We start from the raw sequence: 24,345 nt of genomic DNA on the forward strand, positions 1-24,345 counted from the left end.
AGTGTTTATTCCCTCTGTCAGACTCGTAATTCTGTTTAATAATTCTACGTATATTCTTTCAAGGATTGATTTGGCACAGGATAGGCCCTTACACTGACAGGTGTCTTAGTGTGTCCCTTGTTTTTCATGACACGTGTTACAATCAGTTATGTGCTTTTATATCTGTAAGCATTGTAGGCCAGTAAAACAGTGATTTGGCTTTCTGTGACATAGTAGGGAACCCTGGATGACGGAATGCAACCAGTTTATGACGATTGGTATGAAAGAGATTATTCCCAGCAAACACACAAGTATTGGTCATACATTGACCATTGTCGGAGATCCAGACTTTCGGGTATCGGTACAAATGATCAGTAGCATCGGTCCAATTTATATCCATTATCCGTTTGCACACCCGGGCCCTTAATGGCACTGTGTTGAAAGAATGTTGGGACAATACATGCAATCCATAATCACGCCAATGCATGTGTTGGACCAGTAGTGGAACAACTCTGGACTTCCAACTTTCCTATTTTGGGCAGATACTGGGTACGATTACCAGTATCCAATTTATGTTTCATTACGGATTGCCAGATAATTCCAATGCATGATATGAAAGAATTAAATGTGATATCTATGTACATCACTCTGCTGTATCTAAAGTTTGAAAATAAACTATACAATGAAAAAACGGACTCCTTGGCAGTTTTGTTCAGTGGTCTTAGACACGTGATCGAAACCCCACTGGAAGAAATGTTAGAAGCTCCGATCTCCTTACTTTACCTTTTATCAGCACTATAGTTTACATGCATAAAAACATTGTATAGTTTATTTTTTTTTCAAACTTTAGCTACAAAACAGGTGATGTACATAGATATAAAACATTTCTTTCATAGTCTTCTGGACAAAACGTATACCCTTATGTATCTGTATGTTGCAATATTCATCTTAATTATTTTGATAAAGTAGTATAGGGTGATGTGGCAAGTATTTAGGTATTGACAAAAATATTTTTTGAAAATAATTTAAACACTTTTATGCAAACATATATCAGTCAATAGAAACAAATCAATACTCTTTAAAAACTGTTCTGTGATCAAGTATTGTGGCTGTCATGTAAACAATAATTTCAATAAATGCATTAACACATAAAAAAATGGGATCCATTATACTGGTGTTTAACATCAAAAATACATAGTCACAATTAAATTTTTATTCGAAGGCAAAAAATGGTTAACAAAACAGTTGCAGTAACTAGTACCAATATATATACTGCATTCTATATATCAACTACATACTACATAAAACCTCCAACCTTAATTGTTTAATATATCTGATTTCTATATACAATATTTTACAAAAACTAGCTGATGATACAGTCAAGGAAATTATAAATATTCATGGATTCGTCTAATGTTTGTTGTGACTTCGTGCAAGATGGTACATCCATTTAATTAAAAAAAAAAAAAGTAATGCAGGAACACAAATTGCCATTCATAAAGTACAGCACTGTATGTACTAGATAAATGGATGTAGCATCTTGCATGAAGTCACAACAAACATTAGACAGAAAGAATGATACTTCTCTACATCAAATTATTCATTTAAATATAATAAAAATTATTCATTTAAATATTATAAAAATCTAATCAAAAGAGACTTGCCAATAATAAGATAAATTTGATTGATAAACAAATTACATGAATATTATAATTTCCTTGACAACAGTCAGCAGAAGTGCTCTATATTATATTCCTTCAGGATCCCAACAGAATTAGGTTGAGATGAATTGGGACTCTCATCTTGACTTTGCTGACTGTGCAAGTCTTTGGTCTTTTCCTTCCCACGTATCTGTCACATGCATTTTTTAGATAAATCATCATAGTTTCCCTTCTTCAGTTTCATCAGTTGATAATTGTGTCTTGTTCACCAGAATATCTGAAAAGGATAATCAATATTAGTAAATTGCATATCTGCAGTACTACGCATAGTCCAACAATATAAAAAGCCTTTATATTCAGTTACTTATACCACTATTATTACAATTTGAGTTAAAATCTAAGTTAGAAAAGCATAAACCTCTGAACCCAAGGGGTCGAGTAGGAAAAAGTAACCCTATACAGGAAGGTAAAAAGTGGACAATAAAAAAATGGTGTAACTTTGTGTACTCTCAAGCAAGTGAACTCAAATCCAAGACAATGGAAGACATTGGTACAGAGGCTATGGCAGTATCCAAACTTTAGAAGTTTTGATGTCAAAGTATTAATTCATTTAAAGGGTAACAATTAAGGTTTAAGTCCTTTTTAACTTTGTGGGATTTGATTTTGGTGTTAACCCCTGCAAGGCTAAATGATAATGGCAACTTATGGTTTCTGTGCTTTAACATTACACTGCACTTTTATAATGGATTACTTTGCATTATTTTCTTTAAACCTTACTGAATGTGTGGATGAAATACAAATGCAACTCATGTTTTGAAGATTTCACATACAGTACTTATATTTTGACTATCTACCAGCATCCATGGCACTTCACTGCATCTGCATCCCATCTAAAAGCTAGCAATAGGCAGTACTACAAAGTGCCAATTTACACACTGCAAAAGCCATACCCTACACCTAACAGCATTATACAAGCACTCACTTATTATAATTCCACACAATGTCGTGTTCTACGAAACCTTTTCTTGCATTGTATTTGTTTTCGTGTTCCAGCCAAGACGACCTTCCCAGTTGAACTCATACTGGAGTCCACTTGTCATGCAGAAGTCAATCATGGTTTTTTGACTGCTGCTTTGACGGTTGCTCCCCAAGAATCTGGAGTCGATGTACCTAGAAATAACATTCAATAAGGACTGGTTATACAAAAAGTTTTGATAATCATTAGAAATGAAATCATTCTACACACTATGGCCTTTTTTCTTATCTTTAGTTAATGTCAAAGTAAAGAGTTTTCAGTACTGAAGCATAATAAAAACATCATTGTGCATATCATGGTAACTGACATGTTGCTACCAGTGACTTTAAGGGCACTGTTCCCCATTTATCTGTTGTTTCAAAGTCCTCAAAGTCTACATATCTTTGTATTGGTAGCAATCCGTCCAGCAAGGATAAATCAGGTCCAGTGGGTGCAGCAGCCTGAGTTTGTTTCAAATGTTTTTCGATGGTACCTATCATTATTTCTAGTGAATTCTGCTGATCTTTGCACCCTACTTTCCAATTTTGTCATTATCATCACAAGAGGTCGCATCACTCCAGCATAAGAGGTTGCAAGACTGAAAAGAAAATCAACTATTTTCCAATATCTAACCAGAAGTGTGGTTTAATTTAAAATGTAGTTAGCACAATCTCTTTTCATCCAAATCGCTTCACCAACACAGGAAATAAAAGCTGATTTTATTGGTTACACAGGTACCATCCTGATTTACAATATTCAATTACTGAAAAATTGAGGAAACTGTCAACAAGATACTCTTTGGAAATCTGGTATAAGCAAAAAGAAAAAAAGGTGATAGCCCCACAACACCACACACAGATTGCCAAGCAATTAGTAAGCTTAGGAGAAGACATTATTTTCACCATCCAATCGTTGTTAAAAATTTCACCACTAGTTGCTTGTGTATGAATTATTTTCTACAGTAGCTTTTTTATTTCCCATGCAAAGTTCCTCTATATTCCTTATATTATTCTTCTGCATGACGATTCAAGGTCCATGTACTTGCCAGAATGAACAATCCCCCAGCTTCACAATTCTTGAACATACAGGGGACCAATGAGACAGAAAAAACCTATCAAGGTATGGTGTGGGAAAAGCTTACTTTTGGCTTGTCCTAATTGAAAGTGGGTACCAACTTTTATGAATGGCAAAGCAACTAGTGGGAGGTGTTGATGTAAATTAATTAGCAGAGGGAGAATTCAGATCTGGATGAAAGGTAAGGTACAGTTTGTTGTTGTTTTTGCTGGTGGAGACATCCAGCCAGGTCAGGGAAACAAACATGGCAGAAGGTGGAAAAACAACAGGTTCATGAAAAATTGAAGTCAGAAGAATTCCACGGGTAGGCAGGTCAACCCTTCAGAAAAGGCCAAAGTAAAGAAGCAATAGATAAAACTCTAGAGGAGTGACGTCTCCTTGTTAGACATCAAAGAATGTTAAAAGGTAGGCCTCATGACAACAGTAAGCTAATAGATTGTTTAGACCACAACGATGATTTTTTACCTACATCCACCCACAAGAAATCGACAAGTGATAGGAAGAAGTCATGCCCCATGTGGGCAATGCAAGGTCCAGCTAGGCCCAGAAGACGAAAGCCAAGTGTGATAAATGCAAAAAATTGTTCTGCACAGACCTAAACAAGCCTCAAATGAAGACTTTTCTTGAGGTCGATTAAAAATGACAGAAAAAGGAAAAAAAGGCCTAGATTGGTATTGCAGTTACTCAAAGAAGATTGCAGATCATACAAAGAGAAATTAGAAAAAGCAATTGAAGAAACCTGAGAAAACTTGCTGAAAACAAGCTTATATAGGTATTGCCATGAGATGCTAAAAGGAAGAAAACACTAGTATTTGTATAAAATGTAATGGAGGGTACAGGCAAAAAAGGGTCAATAAGTCAGGATGAGGAAATTGCTATGAGAAAGGATAGAGGAAACATCCCAGATCACCAAGAATTTTGGAAAATATGGTATGGATGGAATAAAAGTGCAGAGAAAGTAAAAAAAGGAGAATAAATCAATTGGAGAACTAAAGTACTCAAAGAAGATTGCAGATCATACAAAGAAAAAATTAGAAAAAGCAATTGGAAGAAACGGAGATTGTGCAGAAAACAGGACAGTGAGCAATCATTGGAGCTTCATGGAAGACCTGAAAACCCTAAATGAAAACCTAGTGAAGAATATGGAAAACAAACAAGGTACAATCACGGAAAGGACCACTAAAATAATGTCAAGACTAAAGAGTAACTCACCTACCCTGAACAACAAGCAATGCTTGAATAGCGAAACCCTAAACAGGGACCACGATTAACAGAGGGGTTGGAAAGAAAGCAAAGAACATGGGAAAATCAAAGTGCACCTAAAGATAAGGATAAGCTAACAAGAGCAGAGTGCAGGGTTCTTTACGACAGGAAAGTGCAAGAAAGGAGACTTTGTGAGTACCTGCGCTTACGACAGGAAAGTGCAAGAAAGGAGAGACTTGTGAGTACCTGCACTTACGACAGGAAAGTTGTGAGTACCTGCACAAGTGGAAAAGCAGAATTTATAAAAGATCCCAGAACAGTCAAGGCAGAAAAAGAGGTAAACCAAAGGACAGTATATAAGTTCTACAAAGAAGGTTATTATTGTAAATATGACAAGGAACTGTAAATACAGCCACAGAGTCATTAGCCAGAATAGGGACTATAGTACGACGAAATTAACGTAGACCAAAGATGAGAATGTATGCGTTTCAAAGAGGGGGCACTGCAAATATGGTAGAAACTGTAAATACAGTCACAGAATCAGAAGCCAAAATAGGGCTATAATAAATGGAAAGGCAAGGTACCAAGAAATAAGACACGTTGACTATGAGCCAGAATAAAAGAGCAAGCAGAGATGAGGATGAGCAGTATATATGTGCAGGTTTTTAAAAAAAAAAAAAAAAAAATTAAAAAAAAAAAAAAAAATCAATCAAAGAAATAGCAGAAGAGCAATCAAAGAGCCCTATGGACAATTTTTTGGACAAATAGCTTGGTAAATACATGTACCAAATATATTATAGAAATTAACGGAATGAGATATGCCAAAAAGGTACCAAGAAATGAGACAAGTTGACTATGAACCAGAATAAAAGAGCAAGCAGAAGATCAGGATGAGCAGTATATTGTGGTGCAGGTTTTTCAAAACAAAGATCAATCAAAGAAATAGTAGAAGAGCAATTAAGAGCAACCTTATGGACAATGTCGGACAAAAAGCTTGGTGAACAACATTGTACCAAATATAATAATAGAAATAATGGAATGAGGTATGCCAAAAAAAAGCACTGAATAAGGAAATAGAAGTAAGAATTAATCAAGATATCTAAGAGACTTTCAAACAAAAAGAGGAAAGAAATAAAGAAGCTGAGGTTCACAGATAACTTCGAGGAAAACAAAAACATAAGGGAACTGGAAAACAAAGGAAGCATGTATCATAATGAAAGCCAGACTGAATATGTTGAACTTAAAGGCTAGCTTCCTGGGTAAATTTTCAGGACGAGGGTCTGGGATATATACAGAGGAGGAGGACATCACCGAACATTTATTCAATGTGTAAATCAATTAAAAAAACAGATCAGGACATAAATATAGACACGGAAAAATCACCCCTAGCAGAAAACTGGGGGGAATACATAAGGATAGCCCACAAAATTAAGAAATGTTCTTATACCTGGAAGCGATATGGATGTCAAAGAGCTAAGTAGCATTGCCCTGCCTCAGTTATATTAAGAAAAAGAACTGAAAGGGGGTTGGGTTAAAATTAAAGTAGAAATATTGTGTTATATCTAATTTGGAAACATCTTAATTTTGGGGGGTTACTATTGTTGCAGAAAAGGACAATAGACATGAATTTAAAATTACAGGTAGTGTTCAAGTTACAATAATTTGTCTTACGATAATCCGATTTACGATGGGTGGGGGTTAACAAATTAATACTGATACAACAATATTTTGAAATTATTTTAAAAATTTCACTCGCAATGAACGCAGGCAGCAGAGTACACTCAGGGAGCGAGAGAGACCAAATTACAATAGCTAAAATTATCTGTCTTCTAGTTAAAGAGTCTGAAAACAGCAAAAGAGAATGATGAAGTATTGTTTTAACGTTATAATTGTGGTAAATGTATAGTCATGAACAACCGAATGATAGTAAGCATTACCGTAGTCATGTTATAAATGATGATATGTAGCATAGAATGATATTTTATGCAGAACGTTTAGGTGCTATAGATCAAAGCTCAGCAAGGAAAATACTACCGCTAATGACTATCATGCAATAGCAACAAGGATAAAACTCCTGTAAAACTTGTGCCATCAAACACACCTTAGATAAAATTGTGCTATCGAACACAATCGTAGATAAAATTGAGAGAAAATCATTTTATCAAAACTATTGGGCTTGAAAGAACAAACATTTTACAGTTTTTTTTAGACCAATAAAAAGATAACGCCAAAGCTTGTATTACGCTGAAACCAAGTGAAAATAGTGAACAGAATCCTGTAATTTTTTTTTTTACACAAAAAAACATGCCCCTGATGCAATCTTTTCATGAAAAAAAATAATTTAGTTCACAACAAATGTATTCAAGTCATATTTCAACGTAAACACGTTGTCTAACGAAAAATGACCTTGTCTCATATAAGTAAAGTATCTGGATATTCATTTGTTATGCTAACTAGAAGCTAGAAAATTTGCTCATAATTGAGTTAAATATGGCGAAATAAACTTGTATGGGCCACCAACTGATTTCTAAATCAAAACATTGACCACTACCTATATGTTAGTATTTTATAATGCAATAATACAAGAATACCTAACAATATTATTGGATACAGTGAAGTGATGTAGAAACCTTGTTTTTATAATTATATGCAGCCATCCAGCAGCCTGACATCACTCAATTGTACTAATGTCTGACTGATTCTCGTTTTGTGTCCAATTTTTTCCTACTAATATATCATAGTCAGAATGCACTGAACCTCCCAGAATTGGCTTATATCAATTAATAAATTACTATACCGTATGTGTATATAGAGAATACTGTAGGCTACGCTACTGTATTCGTTATGTCTACACTAGGCCAACACTTTAATTTTAGTCAATTTTTTTCTTCGTACTGAATTTTCACAAGGAAACACATATAGGGTATAAAACCGCATGGTACAGGGGCGGGGGACCATGTACGTCAATCGGTGTGACAACCCCCAAAAAAGTACATTATAACGCGTCCATGACATCGGAGATGGGCATCAGACGCGACTTGTTGTTGGTGAGAAACAGAGCTAAAGACCTCTACTCAGGTGTCAGGACGCATTATAATGTACTTTTCTTGGGGTTGACACATTGATCATACATGGTCCACCCCTGTACCATGATGGTTTTTACCTAGCCTACATTGAAACCTAGAAAATATGCTGAAACTAATAATTATTATGCTGTATACCTATGTATAAAGTAGTGTAGGCTAGGCTACCCTATATGTAGTGATGGTGCCAATTACCCTAGTGGTAGGCTAGGGTATATTTGAGATATGATTTTTCCATAAGTAGGAGAATACCTGTAAACAGTTTTAAGTAACAAAGTAAACTGAATACCTAATGAGTAAACTTAGGATCCAGGAACTAACCCTAAGTTTTCCTAGAATGCCACTCCATGACCTATCCGGTTGGAACGTTGCCTATCCAATATCCGATTAGGGTTCCGTGCCCTGACCTGGCTTTTTAGGGGCATCTGGAGTCTGGACCCCGCTCTAATAAACACAACTTAGTAGCTACCATTCCGAGGTTTGTCCTACTCTTAAAGAATTTAGCTTATTCATAGGTACTTGTTCCTCATGATAGCCTAACCCACATGGCTAAACACATGAACCTAATATGCAAACACTGCTACTCACAATTGTCTTCCAAAGCACGTTTTAATCTTCTTTTGTTGATGATTTTGCGCTTGCAGAAATGGTCAGCAGTAGTGCTCTTCAGAGACAAGACTATTCATAGTTTTAAATTTGGACCTCAGCCAGTCCACGTGAGTGTAGTAGTAGTAGTAGGCGGTGTTGTCTTTGAAACGGCTCCTCCCTTGCTTGTTGTTTACCTACCTCTTTGGTTTATGTTAGGTATCGGTAGATCTATATAACTATTACGCGGGAAGCTATTCTTCTTGGAGATCTTTATGGTTTTGTGCTCGTAGAAACAGATCAGTAGCATTGCACTTTCGAGTCTGATGATGTTTGCGTTGCTGTACCTTGTTTCTTTACAGTTTTGAAGTTGAACACCCAGCGAGTGTAGTAGTAGTCAGCAGTAGTAGTAGTAGGCGGGATTTGTCTTTAAATGGTTCCCTTGCTTACTTTTCATTCATCCTGTGTTTGGTAAAGTTTTTTTTCTCTCTGTAATGCCATAGTTTTTTTTTAATTCTTTCCTATTTCAAAAGGTGGCTACAAATAAAAGCAAAAAGTATAGGTTTCTCTTCATAGTGTCTTGGAATGTTTCAAATGAGTAGGATTTAACATAATTTTTAAATTTGGCAAACATAAGAAATGTGCCAAAAAATATGCTAAGTAAAAAAAAAAAAAATGCCAAATCAAAATTTTGGATACCAATTATGGTTTGAGAAGTATCACACACAAATCCAACTATATTGGGTATATGTATGTGCACTTTTCAAACCAGATGGCATCCAAATTTCGATTTGGCACATTGTTTTTTTATTTTGACATTGTTGTATGTATTTGCTTGTTTTCCAAATTTGAAAAACACACACACAACACACACACATATATATATATATATATATAGATATATATTATATATATATATATATATATATATATATATAATATATATATATTGAAAAAGAAACCCACAAAAATCACTTTGTAACAATTGTTACTTCTAAGTATTTACATTTAGTTTTACTAAGAAGTAAACAAGTTACAAAGTGATTTTTGTGGGGTTTCTTTTTCAATCTTCAGAAGAAAACTGAAAGAAGTTTTTGTTTTTGTTTGGTTCATATATATATATATATATATATATATATATTTAAATGGTTTATCAATAACTAATTGTCTTGAGAATTTTTTTTTTTTTTTTTTTTTTGCTGATATGCAAATATATTTTTTAAAGTCGCTTCAAAAGATCCAACTGTATTGTTTATGAATCGAACACAGTTGGTATCCAAACACTGGTAAAGACGATAATCAAGCCGAAATTGGATATCCAGTGTTTATCCAACATTGGAAATGCGGTATATTTTGGTAATGGGTCCAATTCAGTTATTCCATTATCCATTAGTATTGTTGGATTTCCTCAATAATCCAGAATTGGCCCAATTACATCTGTGTTTGCTGGGTTACTACTACCATGGTCGTTAGTCATCTGCTGTGTTCTTCGGGTTTTCCTCGTCACGGACCTACATATAATATTACATTGATTACATTATTCTGATACACATACTTTAAATATATTTTTTTTGCTTTAGGGTTTCTGCTCGAAGCGTTTATTGTTTTGGGTTATGTCCTGTTGACTCTTGCTTTGTTCATTTGTTTGTAACAGTTCTGCGCTCCGACCAGATATTCAAATGCTCGCGATCTCTTGGGTTAAGGAATTTTCTTGTTTAGATACGGTTTTAACAATAGGCACGGATGTTTTTATATATATATATATATATATATATATATATATATATATATATATATATATATATATTTTTTTTTTTTTTTTTTTTTTTTTTTTTTTTTTTTTTTTTGAGTTTTTTTTTTTTTTTTTTTAATTAATGGTTCCTTGCAGGTAGGTGGGCGGGATTGCGGGATAATGCGTCAGCTATGGATAATTGCTTCCCAGGTAGATATCTTATCTTGGCTCCCAAAGACCTGAATGATCATTTGTCACCGAGTTCCGTTTGGACTGTGATTAAAGCCTTTGAAAAACTCGGTAAAGGACTCATGTTCAGTAAGGACTTTATCAGGATAGCCATAGATTATGAACTTAAAATGTACTAGTGAGTTAAAGATACCTAGCCCTTCCTTGCCTATTACTGCATATTTACTTTCAAAGGGTAAAGGGCTTTAGTTTACGTGAATAAAAAGCTATAGGGAAGAACTGTTTATCCTATTACTGAAGTAATACCCTCTTACCCCTTGGTCTGAGGCGTCTGTTGCAAAAAAAAAAAAAAAAAAAAAACCTTATTATAAATCTGGGGATTTTTTAAGTTAGGTGAGCTGCATTCTTCCGCTTTTAGGATATCGAACGCCTGTTGATGCTTTTTAGACCCTAATAAATCTACGCTCTTCTTCGTAAGTAAGATCTGTTAAAGGAGCTGTCATGATTGAAGAGTTACATATTTACATACGATTGTAATACCCACTACAGCGCCAAAGTGCTGTATCCCCCTTTTACGTTAATAGGTACCGGAAAGTTATGAATAGCCGACACCTTACCATGGACTACTTTAAGACCTTGACTAGACACATAAAACCTAGATAAACATGTTCGGTTTTTAAAAACTCACATTTAGATATTTTACTCTGAGATTATTTGTCTTTGTCTCTGTAGCACTAGCTCTAGTTTAGTGAATGTACTTCTAAGGTATTAGAAAAGATACAAGATCATCCATATAGGCATGGAGGTTATCCCCTAAAAGTCTCCAAACACTATATTGTAAATTGCGGCGCAACGTAAGCCGGAGGCATACGTAAAATTGATAATGTCCCCTGAGTGTGCTGAAAACGGTGTATGAGGTACAATCACTTAGGTAATGGTATCTGGTAAAAGCTTTTAAGTAAGTCCAAGCTGGTGAAAAATTTATTTATAACCTAACAGAGATAAGATGTCGTCGGGTACATGGCACTGGAAACTATCGGGAGTCGTTTCCTTGTTTTAAGCGACAGAAATCTACGCAGATACGCCAAGTCCGATTTTTTATGGCATGACGTTTTGAGGGGAGGGAAAAATTATAGGGCTTATTTTGGATTTCCTAATGACTCCTATTACTAACATTTTTCAACTGCGTTCATTTACCTACTATTTTGAAATTTCAGTGAGAGTCTATACGAAGGTACGTATATAGCTTTATGTTTGTCCTTAGACCGTATTTTGTGTTAAATTACATCCGTTTTATTTTTCTTCCTCAGAAATCACTCGCTAGTGGAGAACAAACCTGGTATTCAGATAAAAGATAAAAAAAAAGTTTCTGCTGAAATCATCTCTGCTTGAATGGACTTTACTGATATTACTTTAGATAGAATATAAGAGAGATTCATCCACGACGAATTGGGCGTGATTTAAAAAATTAGCAACAATAAAAAAAAAAATGCGATTTATATGTATGGTTTTTTGTGGGATTACTATATTAACTTGTTGCTGCGAGTCAACCGTGTCTAGGGCTTTTGTTCGCGGAAATCGTTATATTTTCAGAGTGTCGGGAAGGATTAAATTTCATTTCCCAGCAAAGTCTTTTTACACGTACTAAGACATTCGAGGGTGCATGCTTCTCGAGATTTTGCGTGCAAACTACGACTGCGATTGTGGGAGAATTCTGTTGGGTCATTTGAACAATGTTACGATTTATGAGACAAATGTATAGTTCCTTTATATAAGTTATTATTTGATTAATTGTCTCTCTTTTTTTTTTCAAACTGATTTTAATATGTTTGAAGGTTTATAGGATTTTCCTTTGATAAACACGCCTTATTTTGCAGGATGTAAGATAATATTTTGTATACCCCTAGATGGATCTTACAATTACACTACATACAGATCAATGTTTTTTATAACTATAGAGGTATCTGTAAGCGCTCGCTTATCCGGACTTCTCATTAGGGAAGTTCGAACAACAGACGGTGAGTCCGTAAATACAGGATATTACGTGTACTAATGAAATAAATCAAGATATTCTAATTTTTACGGCGCGTACAGTCGGGCTTAATCCACCACTACTTATAATAACTTATTGTATTAAAATTACTAGAACCTGCTCTGATTACTTGATACGGTCGTGTGATTCATAGGAAAAATCCCTTTTAATTCAAAAAGGTATTGGCATAAAAATAAAAGGTATGGCATAATTGATCCAACATCACTTTTCCCCACTCTGCTAGAGTCGCTTAGTGTGTGGAATTTGCTATGCTTTGAACACTTCGGCAGATCTGACTGACCTTGACCGCTTGACTAGGTGGCACAGTAACCGAGTTTGCTTGTTTGATTCTGAAAGGGCTCTGGAGGGTAGTTTCTATTTCTTTTTTTGTAATAATTAGGATCCTTCTCTTTATTACCATCGGCAACGTATTGTGTGTTTTTAGCATTAGGTTGCTGGTTATGTATGAAGCAATGAATGACGAACTATTAGGAACTGAGCGATTACTATTAAGACAAGTTATCTCTACTGCATTCAATATTAACTGTTTGTACTTCATTCTTTGCTAAAATTTGAAATAGTGAGGGATCCTGGTCAGCGCATTTAGCCTAATGAAAGTTTTTTACAGACGTGTTATTCCTTGCAATCCAGCCATATTTTTAAAGTTAAGTTGAGTCATTGAGGTTCGATATTTTATATAACTCAAAAAACTCAAGGCTAAAACTGCGATCGGGACTTTGCAAAGGAGCATTTATTGTCATGACCCGAAATAGTGTTACCTCTAATTTATATAGATTTGTACGGGTGTTCCACTTGTTTTTTGTGTGTTTTCTAATCACTACGGTGCTTAACGACCCTATCCATGCATCTGTATAAATACAGACGTCCACTGTGTAAACGCATATTCACTGTTTAATATGATTTGTTACGTAAGGGAGTTAATAATCACCCCAAAATGATAACAAAAATTAAACATAGTATATGATTATGATATTTCAGTAGAACTTCTTGGAAACAGGACACTCAAAGATAAAAAACTCGAAGTAGCGAAATCTCAATGATGTAGATAATTTCTGTAAAAAAGTAAGATTAAGAATGTCTCGTAACTTCAGCCACAGGAATAACGAAATTCGACCTGCAAAGGAAACACTCAAAGTTACTCCAAATGAATAAAAAATTGTACTTAGCTTGCTTTTGTGGGAAGTCACGGTGTTCCGATAACGACACACGGCCTTGGTCCTCCTTCTCTATTTAGCGGATGACCTGGTTTGACTTCAGTTTCCCCCGTGCGCGTTGTTTCGATGATTCGAGCCCTTGAAAGATCCGATGCTGCAGACGCGTTTGGTTTGTTTCTTGAAGTGCCGGAAACGCTCACTAACGATGTTTTCTTGAATGATTCTAATGAGAGACGAAGCTTGCATTGCCGTAGGAAAAGGACACGTCGGTTTTGTTTCTTGAAGTTATTCACTAAACGATGATACTAAGTTGCTTGAAGAATCTCTTGCTTTTCGTCGTCGGACTTCATGATTTATTATTCTGATTTATCTTCGGAGAAGTTGTAGAGTCCTTCTGGTACGCTTGCCACCACTTTTAGGGCTTGTGCCTTGTATGATAAGGCGCCCTATGAGGTAGTGTTAGACTTGCGATAATCGTACGCTAAGTCGGTTGGTATTGCACTTTCCATCTTCAATGGAGTGTCTTGGGGTTTGTAGATCACTTACGAAGTCGGAATTATCTTCTTGTTTATGACGACGATGTGTTAAACTCATGATGATTCGGTGAGGAGGTTCTTGTAGAAAACACGAAGTATAAACATATATATATTCTTCTGAAGTTTTACATGGTGAAGATCAGATATGATTGTACAAGTCTTCTATGACGATAGCTTGATCGCTTCTGCCAATGATGATGGCTAATTCTATTCTCTCTACATGATAAAGCTTAGGTAAAGAGGTACAGGTCTTCTAATGACGATAGCTAACTACTTTCTGCTCTTCTACCACTCTGTTACAAGTTATGAAGGAAGCAGATAGTAGCTCGAACATATGAACATACAATCAGATGAGACACGCTACAGATCACGTAGGCCGTTTGAATTATAGGTCGCGGTAGTTGTCTCAAGCAGGGAGCTTGGACTAGAGTTTATAAACAAATGAATGACTACAGGTGACGGCATGTTATCTTAGCCTACTTTTATTGTATACGTCATCTTTAGCGTCTCTAGTCTGATCACATTCCTGCAAGCAATCTGGTTGACCTCTTTAGTTTTAGTCTTTTATATATATTGGACTAACATTCCATATTTTTATTATGTAAACACTTAAATATTATAGTATATATATATATATATATTATATATATATATATAATATATATATATAGATATATATATATATATATATATTATATATATATATATATATATATATATATATATATATATATAACCAAAGAAGAGCAGAGCACAGTCTTCATTCATGTGGCAGAAACTGAAGTTGTAAGAGGTTTTGGTGTTGCATTCTTTGACAGCTCTGATCAAAGCTGTCATACAGCTATTGATGTTTTAACAAAGCATTTTGAGCCAAAGACAAACATGCAATGTGAAATGTATTTATTAAAGATTAAAATCAAGAATAGCATGACTAAGTTAGTAGTTTTGTAAGAAAACTGAAACTATTGTAGCTGGTAAGTTTGATTTTCAGGCATCAATGATGACATAACTGATCAAACTGTAGAGAGAAATGCAATTGCTGTAAATCAAAGAACAGATTATTGCAGATAACAGCCCTCATGTTAGACAACATGCAAGTTAATAGTGCCAGAGCCTTAGGAGTAAAAAATTTATAGTCAAATGTTGTGGAAGGCAAGCCAAATTTGGCTCAGATAATTCTGTATACTACAGTAACATTTCCACACCTATGAAAATGATAAACAAAAAAGGAAAATGTCTATAGTAAAATGTACAAAATATGGCTGTTTAGCATACAGTCAACTAACATTATGTCAAAGGGATTATTAAGTAAACCCACACCATATCTGAAATGTAGTTATGAAGATTATCTTATTTGGGATAGAGATAAATGTCCTGCAGCTAGTGAACAATGTACAAACTGAGGTAATGCATAAATTTTAGACTACCAAAATCTAAAGTGATTTAACCTAGCAGCAGCAGCGCCAGTTATAGAATATATTCAAGTCTCAAGGAAGAAGAAACTTACATTCATAATAAAAAACATATAAAGCCCATAAATTTGCATTTCATGAATTCACTGATTTGAGATGGTACAAAGAGAATGAATTTGAGTATGAAACTCTTGGAAAGGTGACCTGAGATCTAGCAGAAGCTAAGTGAACATCTTGAACCCCTTGTCTCATCAGCATTTGCGTACAGTAATTACTTTTTTTATTAGAGTAACTTAGCCAGTACAGTAATTACATGGCTGTAGTTTCTACTTTGATGGCAGCTTAAATTTCCAAATTCGCGGTTATACTTCCTCCAGTGTCTGGTAGGGGAATAGGCTCCACCCACTTTCTGGAGAAAAGAGGAATAACTACATGAAAATACCTCAATTTGTTTCTGCCGTCCTAGAATCAACACGTTGTAGGAGAGCAGCGTGTTTTCTATCGGATTTGATCTTTCTTTCACTTATGGTAAAGTATTTGGTAAGGATGCACCAATTCCAAATTTTTGGCCGATGCCGATACCAGCTTTTACAGCCGATACCGATACCTGTTACCTCAATATTACTGTTATTTAGAAGAATATATATTGTTACTAAAATCATTCTTGTTCTCTGGTTATTGTATATTAAAGGTTCAAAAGTTCAAAGCTCATAAAATAGGGTTATATACAAACAATTTCAAAGGCACAAATTTCATTGAGAAAGAACATCAAGTATAACATTTTAATATTTAATCCCCTATAACTGGATACTGGCTTATATTATGGTTACCATTAGAAGACTTTTAACAATTTTGGTACGTAGTGCTTACTCGAATTCATGGGGTGATGATTGAGCAATCTGAAATCACTAATATATACTTTTATTCTGAGTTTTAATTTATATATTGGCTAGAAACAGTTAACAGACTCATTCATTTATATTATGTAAGGTTCTGGTAATGGAGGGGTTAATCCTTTGCCTCATTACTATACATAATATTGTTTTCATTAAGTAATACCAAGAAAAATGAGATACTGGTACACAAATAAATATAAGATTACGAAAGGACCAGAGTTTGTTTCTCAGTATAGACCAACATAACATTCAACTCAAAAAAAGCACAAATCCCTTTGCAAGTTCCAATTCATACTGGTCTTGGACCATCTGAACTAAGTTAAAATTATTATTTTATTAAAAATAATATTAAATAAAATTATCCTAGAAATGAAAAGTAGTACAGGAAAATTAATATTCTGCCAGCCTAAAGGATTTTAATTTCCTATGCTAATGACAAAAGTATCGGCCAGAAATTCACTGATACCGATACCACAAAAACTAGCTGATAACACCGATACCGATACCGATACTTGGGCACATCCCTAGTATTTGAGCCTTTGGCCATTCGTTATTAATTTCGATTGACTTTGTCATGGTCTTGTTATTTTTTTTTGTTAAATTAGTTTAATTTTTGGATTCTTTAGTGTTTCGGCCAGCTTTTCTCAGCGAGAATTGCTGATCGGTAGTTAACAGTTCGGCAGTTCCGTGCTATGTTTGCTGCCATTTGGTTTGTTTTGCTTAACTTTAACTATTACAGTCCCCGGGTTACGACGAGGGTTCTGTTCTTGAGACGCGTCATAAGCCAAAAATCGTCATAAGCCGGAACATCGTAAAAATGCTTTGGGTGCATTGAAAACTATGTAAACTGCATTCTTATTGCATTTTTCATCAAAATAGCCTTCAAATATTGATTATTTTGCATTTTTGGTGTCATATTTCATCTGCCAGATGAGCGTTGTGGGCGTCGTAACCCTGGAAATAATGTCTGATGAATATAATTAAAAAGCGCCTTAACCTCGGAACGTCGTAACCCGGGGACTGCCTTAATTGTATTCATTTACCTTTGTCAATTATTGATTATTTGCTCAACTATTAATTATGATGATTCAAGTTTAATTAGTTTTAGGTATTGCGGCCCAAAGTTTCATATGATGCACATTCTATTTGTGCCTTTTGCAGAGGACAGGATTGTGTTATTAACAACACTTGTCAGGAGTGTGAAAGCTGGGATAAAATAATGTGGAAGAATTTGACTTCACATCGCAATAAGCTTGAAAGGGACCAAGAGTAAGGTACCTGGTAGCTTGACTCCTAAAGAGGCAAGTACCAAAGTGTCTAATGTTACTTCTCCAATTTCAGATATTTCATGTATCCTGAGTCCTCCTGCTCCTCTTCCTTCACCTGAATCACGATCGTCGGAGCTTGACTCCTTTGCCAGCCTGGAGAATAGGATTGATAACAAATTCAGTCTGATGGTAAGTACTGTGACCCATTTAGGTGAATCAGTGAAATTTTTCATGGATAAGTTTAAAAAAACTGAAACTGAAGTGATTGTGAAGGAGGTGACTGCCTGGCACGCCGACTTTCCTAAGCAAAGGTCACTGCCAGACTCCCCTAAACAAGGGAGGAGGTATATTGAATGCCCAAGGGAAGTTGGTGGGATCTGCCCACGGGTAGTCACCCCCTTAGTCGAACCTGTACATTCCCAGGTTGCGATAAAGGGTAATTGGAGAGGCGTCTCTGATGTCCACCATCTCTTGTCAAGCGACAGGAATGCCCAGCCCAGATTCAGGGCACTGATAGCATTATAATAGGGAGTCTCACTCATTGAAGAGACACCATCCTTCCTTGGAGCATTATCCTACGCAAAAGGCAAAAAGAGCCTTTAGGAAGGCCACAAGCTTCCTGCAGTTTTTAGGACAGTCCCGAGAGGTTATCATTGTATCAAGATTCTTCAGAATGTCAATATTTGGCGCTCAAAGGACAGATGTCTGCATCAAAGCGCCCGGAAGTTCCCATTAATGCCAAGTTCTTGCTCCTCACGGGAGTGCCTAGAAGCGCTCAATTGCCCATTGGTGCCAAGTTCTCGTTCCTCATGGGAGCACCCAACCCAGAAGTGCCCTTGTGCCCAGAAATGCCCTTGCACCCGAAAGCTCCAATGTGCCCTGCACTTGGCCTCCCAATGAGGACTTTTCTTTTCAGGTACCTTTAGCGATGGATGAGGAAGTGGACCCTTCATTGGAACCGATTAAGCAACAACTGAAGAACATTATGGACTTACTGAATATATCTCTTCCAACGAAGACGGCATCAGAACCAATGACGATGCAACCTTCTATGGTTGAAGAGGAAGCAGCACAGAATAACCCAAACATGGCTTATGCAGCACTTCTGACTTATTTTTTGGGGCTTATCTGGATTTCTTCTCTCTTGCAGCCCCATCGAAGCCACAATTAACATTCAGAATGGACAATCCCTTGGACTTCTCGAGATTACCCAAGATGGTACATACTCTCCTCATTAGCCACAAAAGCCTTAGAAGACACAGACATGGCTTTCTGAGAAGAGGGCACAATGAAAATCTTCCTTTTGTATTCCTCCATCTCACCTTTCTAAGTGGCGATATCTTATTTGGAGTGGCTGCCTCCTCCCAGGTGGACTTCTCTTGCGAGATAGATTGGGCAATTAGGCCTGCCTTTAATTCAGCCAAAGTGATGTTTTCTGGTACAGAAATCAATCATCTCCTGAAGAACGTCTTCAAAACTCTGGAAGTTCTTAGCTTTCTTGACTGGTCGATCGGAGCTTTAGGAAAGAAAATTAACGACTTCTGTCCTTTAGCTGAAGATGCCTCTGCTGACTGGTTGAACATCATTTATTGTTGTGACAGAGCAATAACAAATGTCTCATGAATTGGCGTTCTTGTTTGCCATGGGAATTTTAAAGAAAGAGAGCTTTGGTGCTCTTTCACCTTAAAGAATGTAACTTCTAATCAGAGGTCAGCTATGTTTTTCTTGCCTTTGGACAGGTAACACCTGTTTCCACAGAAGGTAGTGAATGAGATTACTCTAGAATTGCAGAAAAAGATCACACAAGACCTGCTAGCTTGTCTACAAGACAGCCTAGGGATTGGGCACCTTTTTCTACTAAGTCATTGCAGAGAACGCCCCTTCAAGGAAGGAAACAGAGACCCCAGGCAAGGACGAAAGGTAGCATACGTTTCTTCTTGCAAGCGGTCCAGAAGTCCACTTCAAAGACTGCAACAAAGAAGTGAAAATGCAGTCCTCCATGCACCTGTGGGTGCAAGACTTCAGCTCATTTGGAAGAACTGGAAGGAAAAAGGGGTTGAACCTTGGATAGTTCAGGTTCTGAAGGTAGGTTACTCAATCCCATTCAAAGAAAAGCCACTGCTGGTGGACACTTCGATCACACTGACAGCTTACTCTGTAGGATCAGAAAAATGTTATCCCTTGCAGAAGAAGCAGTATTTGTTAATAAAGAAAGGGTCAACAGGAAAAGTACAGAATGTCAAGTCAAAGGGCTTCGATAACCGACTGTTTGTAGTTCTGAAAGCCACAGGATGGATGGAGACCAGTCCTTGAAGTAAGCGCTCTGAATTTCTTCAAAAAGAGTCAGAAGACGAAATTCAAGATGGAATCAGACCACTCCGTTCTAGCAACCATCAACTGGGGGATTGGATAATCTCCCTAGATATGCAAGACACACATTTCCATGTGCCAATCCATCCGTTTTCAAGAAAATTCCCGAGATTCCTTTATCTGAATGAAGTTTATCAGTTCAAAGTGCTGTGCTTCGGCCTGTCAACAGTCCCAGAGGTGTTTACTCAAGTCCTCACTCCCTTAGTGAAGTGGCTACACCTAATAGGTATAAATATAATGCTAAACCTAGATGACTGGCTTATTCGTTCATCCACGAAGAAAAAATGCATGGAGGACCTTCATAAGACTGGATCTGACCCAACATCTAGTATTGTTGATAAATATGCAAAAGCCAAACTGTCTCAGAAGATTCTCTATTCTAAGATTCACATGGACTCTCTGAATTTTCAGTCTTTGCCGTCTCCCAAGAGAATCGAGTCCTGCCTGAGAACAGTAAATTATTTATTATCAATACAGAAATGCTCAGCAAACGAGTGGATGAGTCTGCTGGGCACTCTGTCTTCATTAGAATAATTTGTTAGGCTAGGAAGATTGCATTTAATAGTTCTGTAATTCTTTCTGAAGATCAGCGGGGAAAAAAAGATTCAATCAGACTTTTGTTTTCCCAGTAATGAACAAGATAAAAGAAGACTTAGGGTGGTGGCAGTTAAATGACAGATATCTCCAGGGAAAGTCACTGAGAAATCTGAACTCAGTCCTAGACTTCTCTGATGCATCGGGCGAAGGTTATGGAGCCCACCTGGCAGACAAGGAGATGTCAGGAACCTGGTCTCAGGAGGAGAAAGAAGCCTATATATGCAATAGGGAACTGAAGGCAATTCACTTGGTCTGCTTCACTTCTTAAAGGAAGTAAGGGACAAGGTAATAGCATTGCATTCCGGCATTACCACAGCACTGGCATATATAAGTCGGCAAGCGGGACACGCTTCTTCTCGCTCCTCAAAACAGCGAGGGACCTTCCTCTATCAGAACGGGACAAGACTGGTCACCCGTTTCATTCAGGGAAAACTTAATGTTTTAGCGGATGGATCGAGTCAGAATCAGCAAGTCCTTCCCACAGAGTGGACTCTGGATCCTAGAGCATGTAAGGACCTGTGGAAGTTGTGGGGGAGATTGTTTTTGGATCTGTTTGCCACATTCAGAAATCACAGACTTCCTCTGTTCTGCTCCCCTTTTTGAACCCTCGAGCATGGGCAACAGTCTCTTACTAGACTCGTCCCACCTAGATGTTTACACCTTTCCCCTGTTCAGCTTGACAGGAGAGGTGCTGAACAAGCTCTAATCCCATCAGAATGTCAGCATGACGCTAGTAGCTTCACATTGGCTGCAAACAGAATGGTTTCCCAACCTACTAGCCCTATTAGTGGACTACCCAGGGCTCCTGCCCACAATTTCAGAGCTGCTCAAACATCCCCATTTCAGGAGGTTTCACCAAAACTTGTCCACTCTGGCTGTAACCCGTTTTCGACTGTTGTCACCTTCCTGTGATCGAAGGGTTTTTCAAAAGTGGCATCTCACGCTATTCCCAACAGTAGACGACAATCCTCCAACAAAGTATATCAGGTGAAGTGGTCGATCTTGAGGTTGTGGTATAAAAGAAATCTCATCTCTTCTTCTAAAACAACTCTGACACAAATAGAAGATTTCCCCCTATATCTAAGATCTGAGAAGGGTCTGTCGTTGTCAATAATTAGGCTTGATTCGCACTATAAGTCTGGTTGCGCTCTGCTTTTGGCCCTTGTTGGTTCAGACATCTGGTCTGCCGTTTAAAGCACAGGGATGCACTGCCTGCACAAACCACTTCTTGACACTTCGAAGGTTGGTTTAGGGAGGAACTTTTCTCTTTACCCTGACACTGGTGCTGTCAAGGCAGATGAAGTCCTCCAACATTTACTCCAATCTGGGGGAGAACAACTAGCAGTTGAACACTTTACAAATTAGAAAATGTATGAGAAAACAAAATCCGCTGTATTTGTCTGAAAAATCATTCTGAATCATCGCAGCAGTCCATGAGTCATGAAGCAGAAGACTTACAGACTTCTGTTATACCCTGAGGTAAACAGAAAGATGATAATGAGTCTAATGAGACATATCTCCGTCTGGTACTTCTTGCAATGGCAAATGTGGAGCACAAGAAATGAACCATATGCGAGAATTCTGAGCCAGACACCTAAGTCTATGATGGCCAGTCAGAGAGATTCAAATTAGTAGTTAACCCTCGACAGAGGAGAAACAATACCAAGACGAACAAAATCTCACTGAGAAGGCAATACTATTCTGCCCCTCGCTCGACTCTGTAGGCTGAGTTGCCTGAGTACATTCCATGATGGAATGCGTTTGGCTTATAGAGCTATTGAGTGCATTACAGATACACTTGAGCACCTGCATTTTAAATAAGACAAGAGGAAAAGGAACCCTCTTGTTTGGCAATAATGCCAACCCTGTGGTGCTATTGTTAAACAGTACCACTATCTCAAAATAAAAATGGAAACTCTTGGGAGGCCTGAAAGGCCGTTCTGAGTTTCAGGTTAATTAAGGGAAGGTACTAGTATTTGTCTCGGTCACATACCAGAAGAACTAACTTGCAGGTACGCCCCTATTACTTGTATGGTGCAACTGATGACAGACACATGTCACAAGGAGACTATATAAGTATATTTGCAAGCTCCTGTTAATCGAGCACCAGCTTAATTCTTCATTTCAAGAGAGAAAAAGAATAAGGACTGGAAGCAGACCTTCATTCTCTAATGAAGAGAGCGAAGCTGAAGCCGCCCTGAAGGGAGGCTTCTACGGCAATAACAGGACACCTAAAACGACTAGTTCATGCCGAACTGGCTGTTCCCAAAATAGGAACACTGGAGTGGTGGTGTTCAAACTTCTGTGATATCTATCCTGAACAGACTGAACATATGTTTGGTGAGATCCTAATATCGAATCAGGATATAGCTCTCGTATTCGAACTCTGGGGAGTAGACTCCATAGAGTCCCTCTTATTCCCTCACTCATCCTTGTGTAACCCAGGATGTAGAAGGAAAAAAGAGAGGAGGGCTGATTGTTCATGCCCACTCTCCTCAGAACTTGCGGTGATGATAGCAATGCACAGAGTAGGAAAACATATTTGCCTCAGCAAAAAATGCTTTCTGATGTGAGAGCAGAGGTTCTCATTCACCAAATGAAGCATCCCTTTCCTATGACTGGTTCATTCACATGAACACAAGTGATAGTTGAACGGAATTAAATGCGCCAAAAGTTGAAGAGAACATGTCAAGTCTTGCTATGCATCTGTCTTCTCCATGATCGAACCTCACAAAGAGGACTACCCAGAGAACCTCCTCCTAGCTTCTCCAGAGCCTTGTCCCAAGGGACAGTGACATCGACCTTGGCATTGTGGTGGGATCATGCAAAGCAACAAAGCAAGCAAACTCCCCACAGTTATGTTAATCATACTGGCTCACAAATTTTCCCACAGCCACGCTTTTCCCTTCACGTTACCTTTACCTGAAGGACAACTGGTTCACCGAAAACTACAGACAACTTCACACTCTCTTACTCACCATCAGTGACTGACTTCAGGGTTCTACATTGTGCTGTCTGCTGGATACAGGCTAGGCTAGCTGATACACAACCACCGCCGAGAATCACAACACAAAACAGACAAACACCAACACTGTCCCCAACTACCAACTCACAGACACCAAATCGCACAACCAACCTCTTCAACTTCAACAATAACCAGACAGACACACCCACAACAACCACAGAATATCAATATCAGCAAAGAAAACACCAAATAACACTTAACACACTACTGCCACTGATATAAATGCCGATCAGACACACGCTTATGACCACCATCAAACCACTCCCATTTATTCCTCCACCAATTTTGTTCTTTCTCTACACTCTCTCTCTCTCTTTCTTTCTCTCTCTATCTCTCTCTCTTTCACGCAACCCTCAGAGACATTGTCAGATTTAAACTACCATCTTTACTCTTCTATATTACCTCCCCCTTTACATTTGACAATGACTCCTTACACTCACAACATCCACACTAAATCGCTTTTCACAACACCCAAGAATGCTCGGATGCAGGCCCCCGGATCTTGTTTGACGA

At 37.3% G+C, this 24,345-nt stretch overlaps 1 protein-coding gene across 1 annotated transcript in view; it reads right to left on the minus strand.

Moving 5' to 3' along the window:
• Positions 1-24,004, minus strand: part of LOC135220181 (uncharacterized) — a 126,270-nt gene extending 102,266 nt beyond the window's left edge. The window contains exon 1 of the mRNA XM_064257469.1: positions 23,786-24,004. Within this exon, the coding sequence (XP_064113539.1) occupies positions 23,786-23,788 (3 nt within the window). The 5' untranslated portion in view covers positions 23,789-24,004. The remainder of the gene's footprint in view (positions 1-23,785) is intronic.
• Positions 24,005-24,345: the final 341 nt, after the last annotated feature.

Source organism: Macrobrachium nipponense, chromosome 1 (genome assembly GCF_015104395.2).
Source record: "Macrobrachium nipponense isolate FS-2020 chromosome 1, ASM1510439v2, whole genome shotgun sequence".
In the NCBI taxonomy this organism is placed as follows: Eukaryota; Metazoa; Arthropoda; class Malacostraca; order Decapoda; family Palaemonidae; genus Macrobrachium; species Macrobrachium nipponense.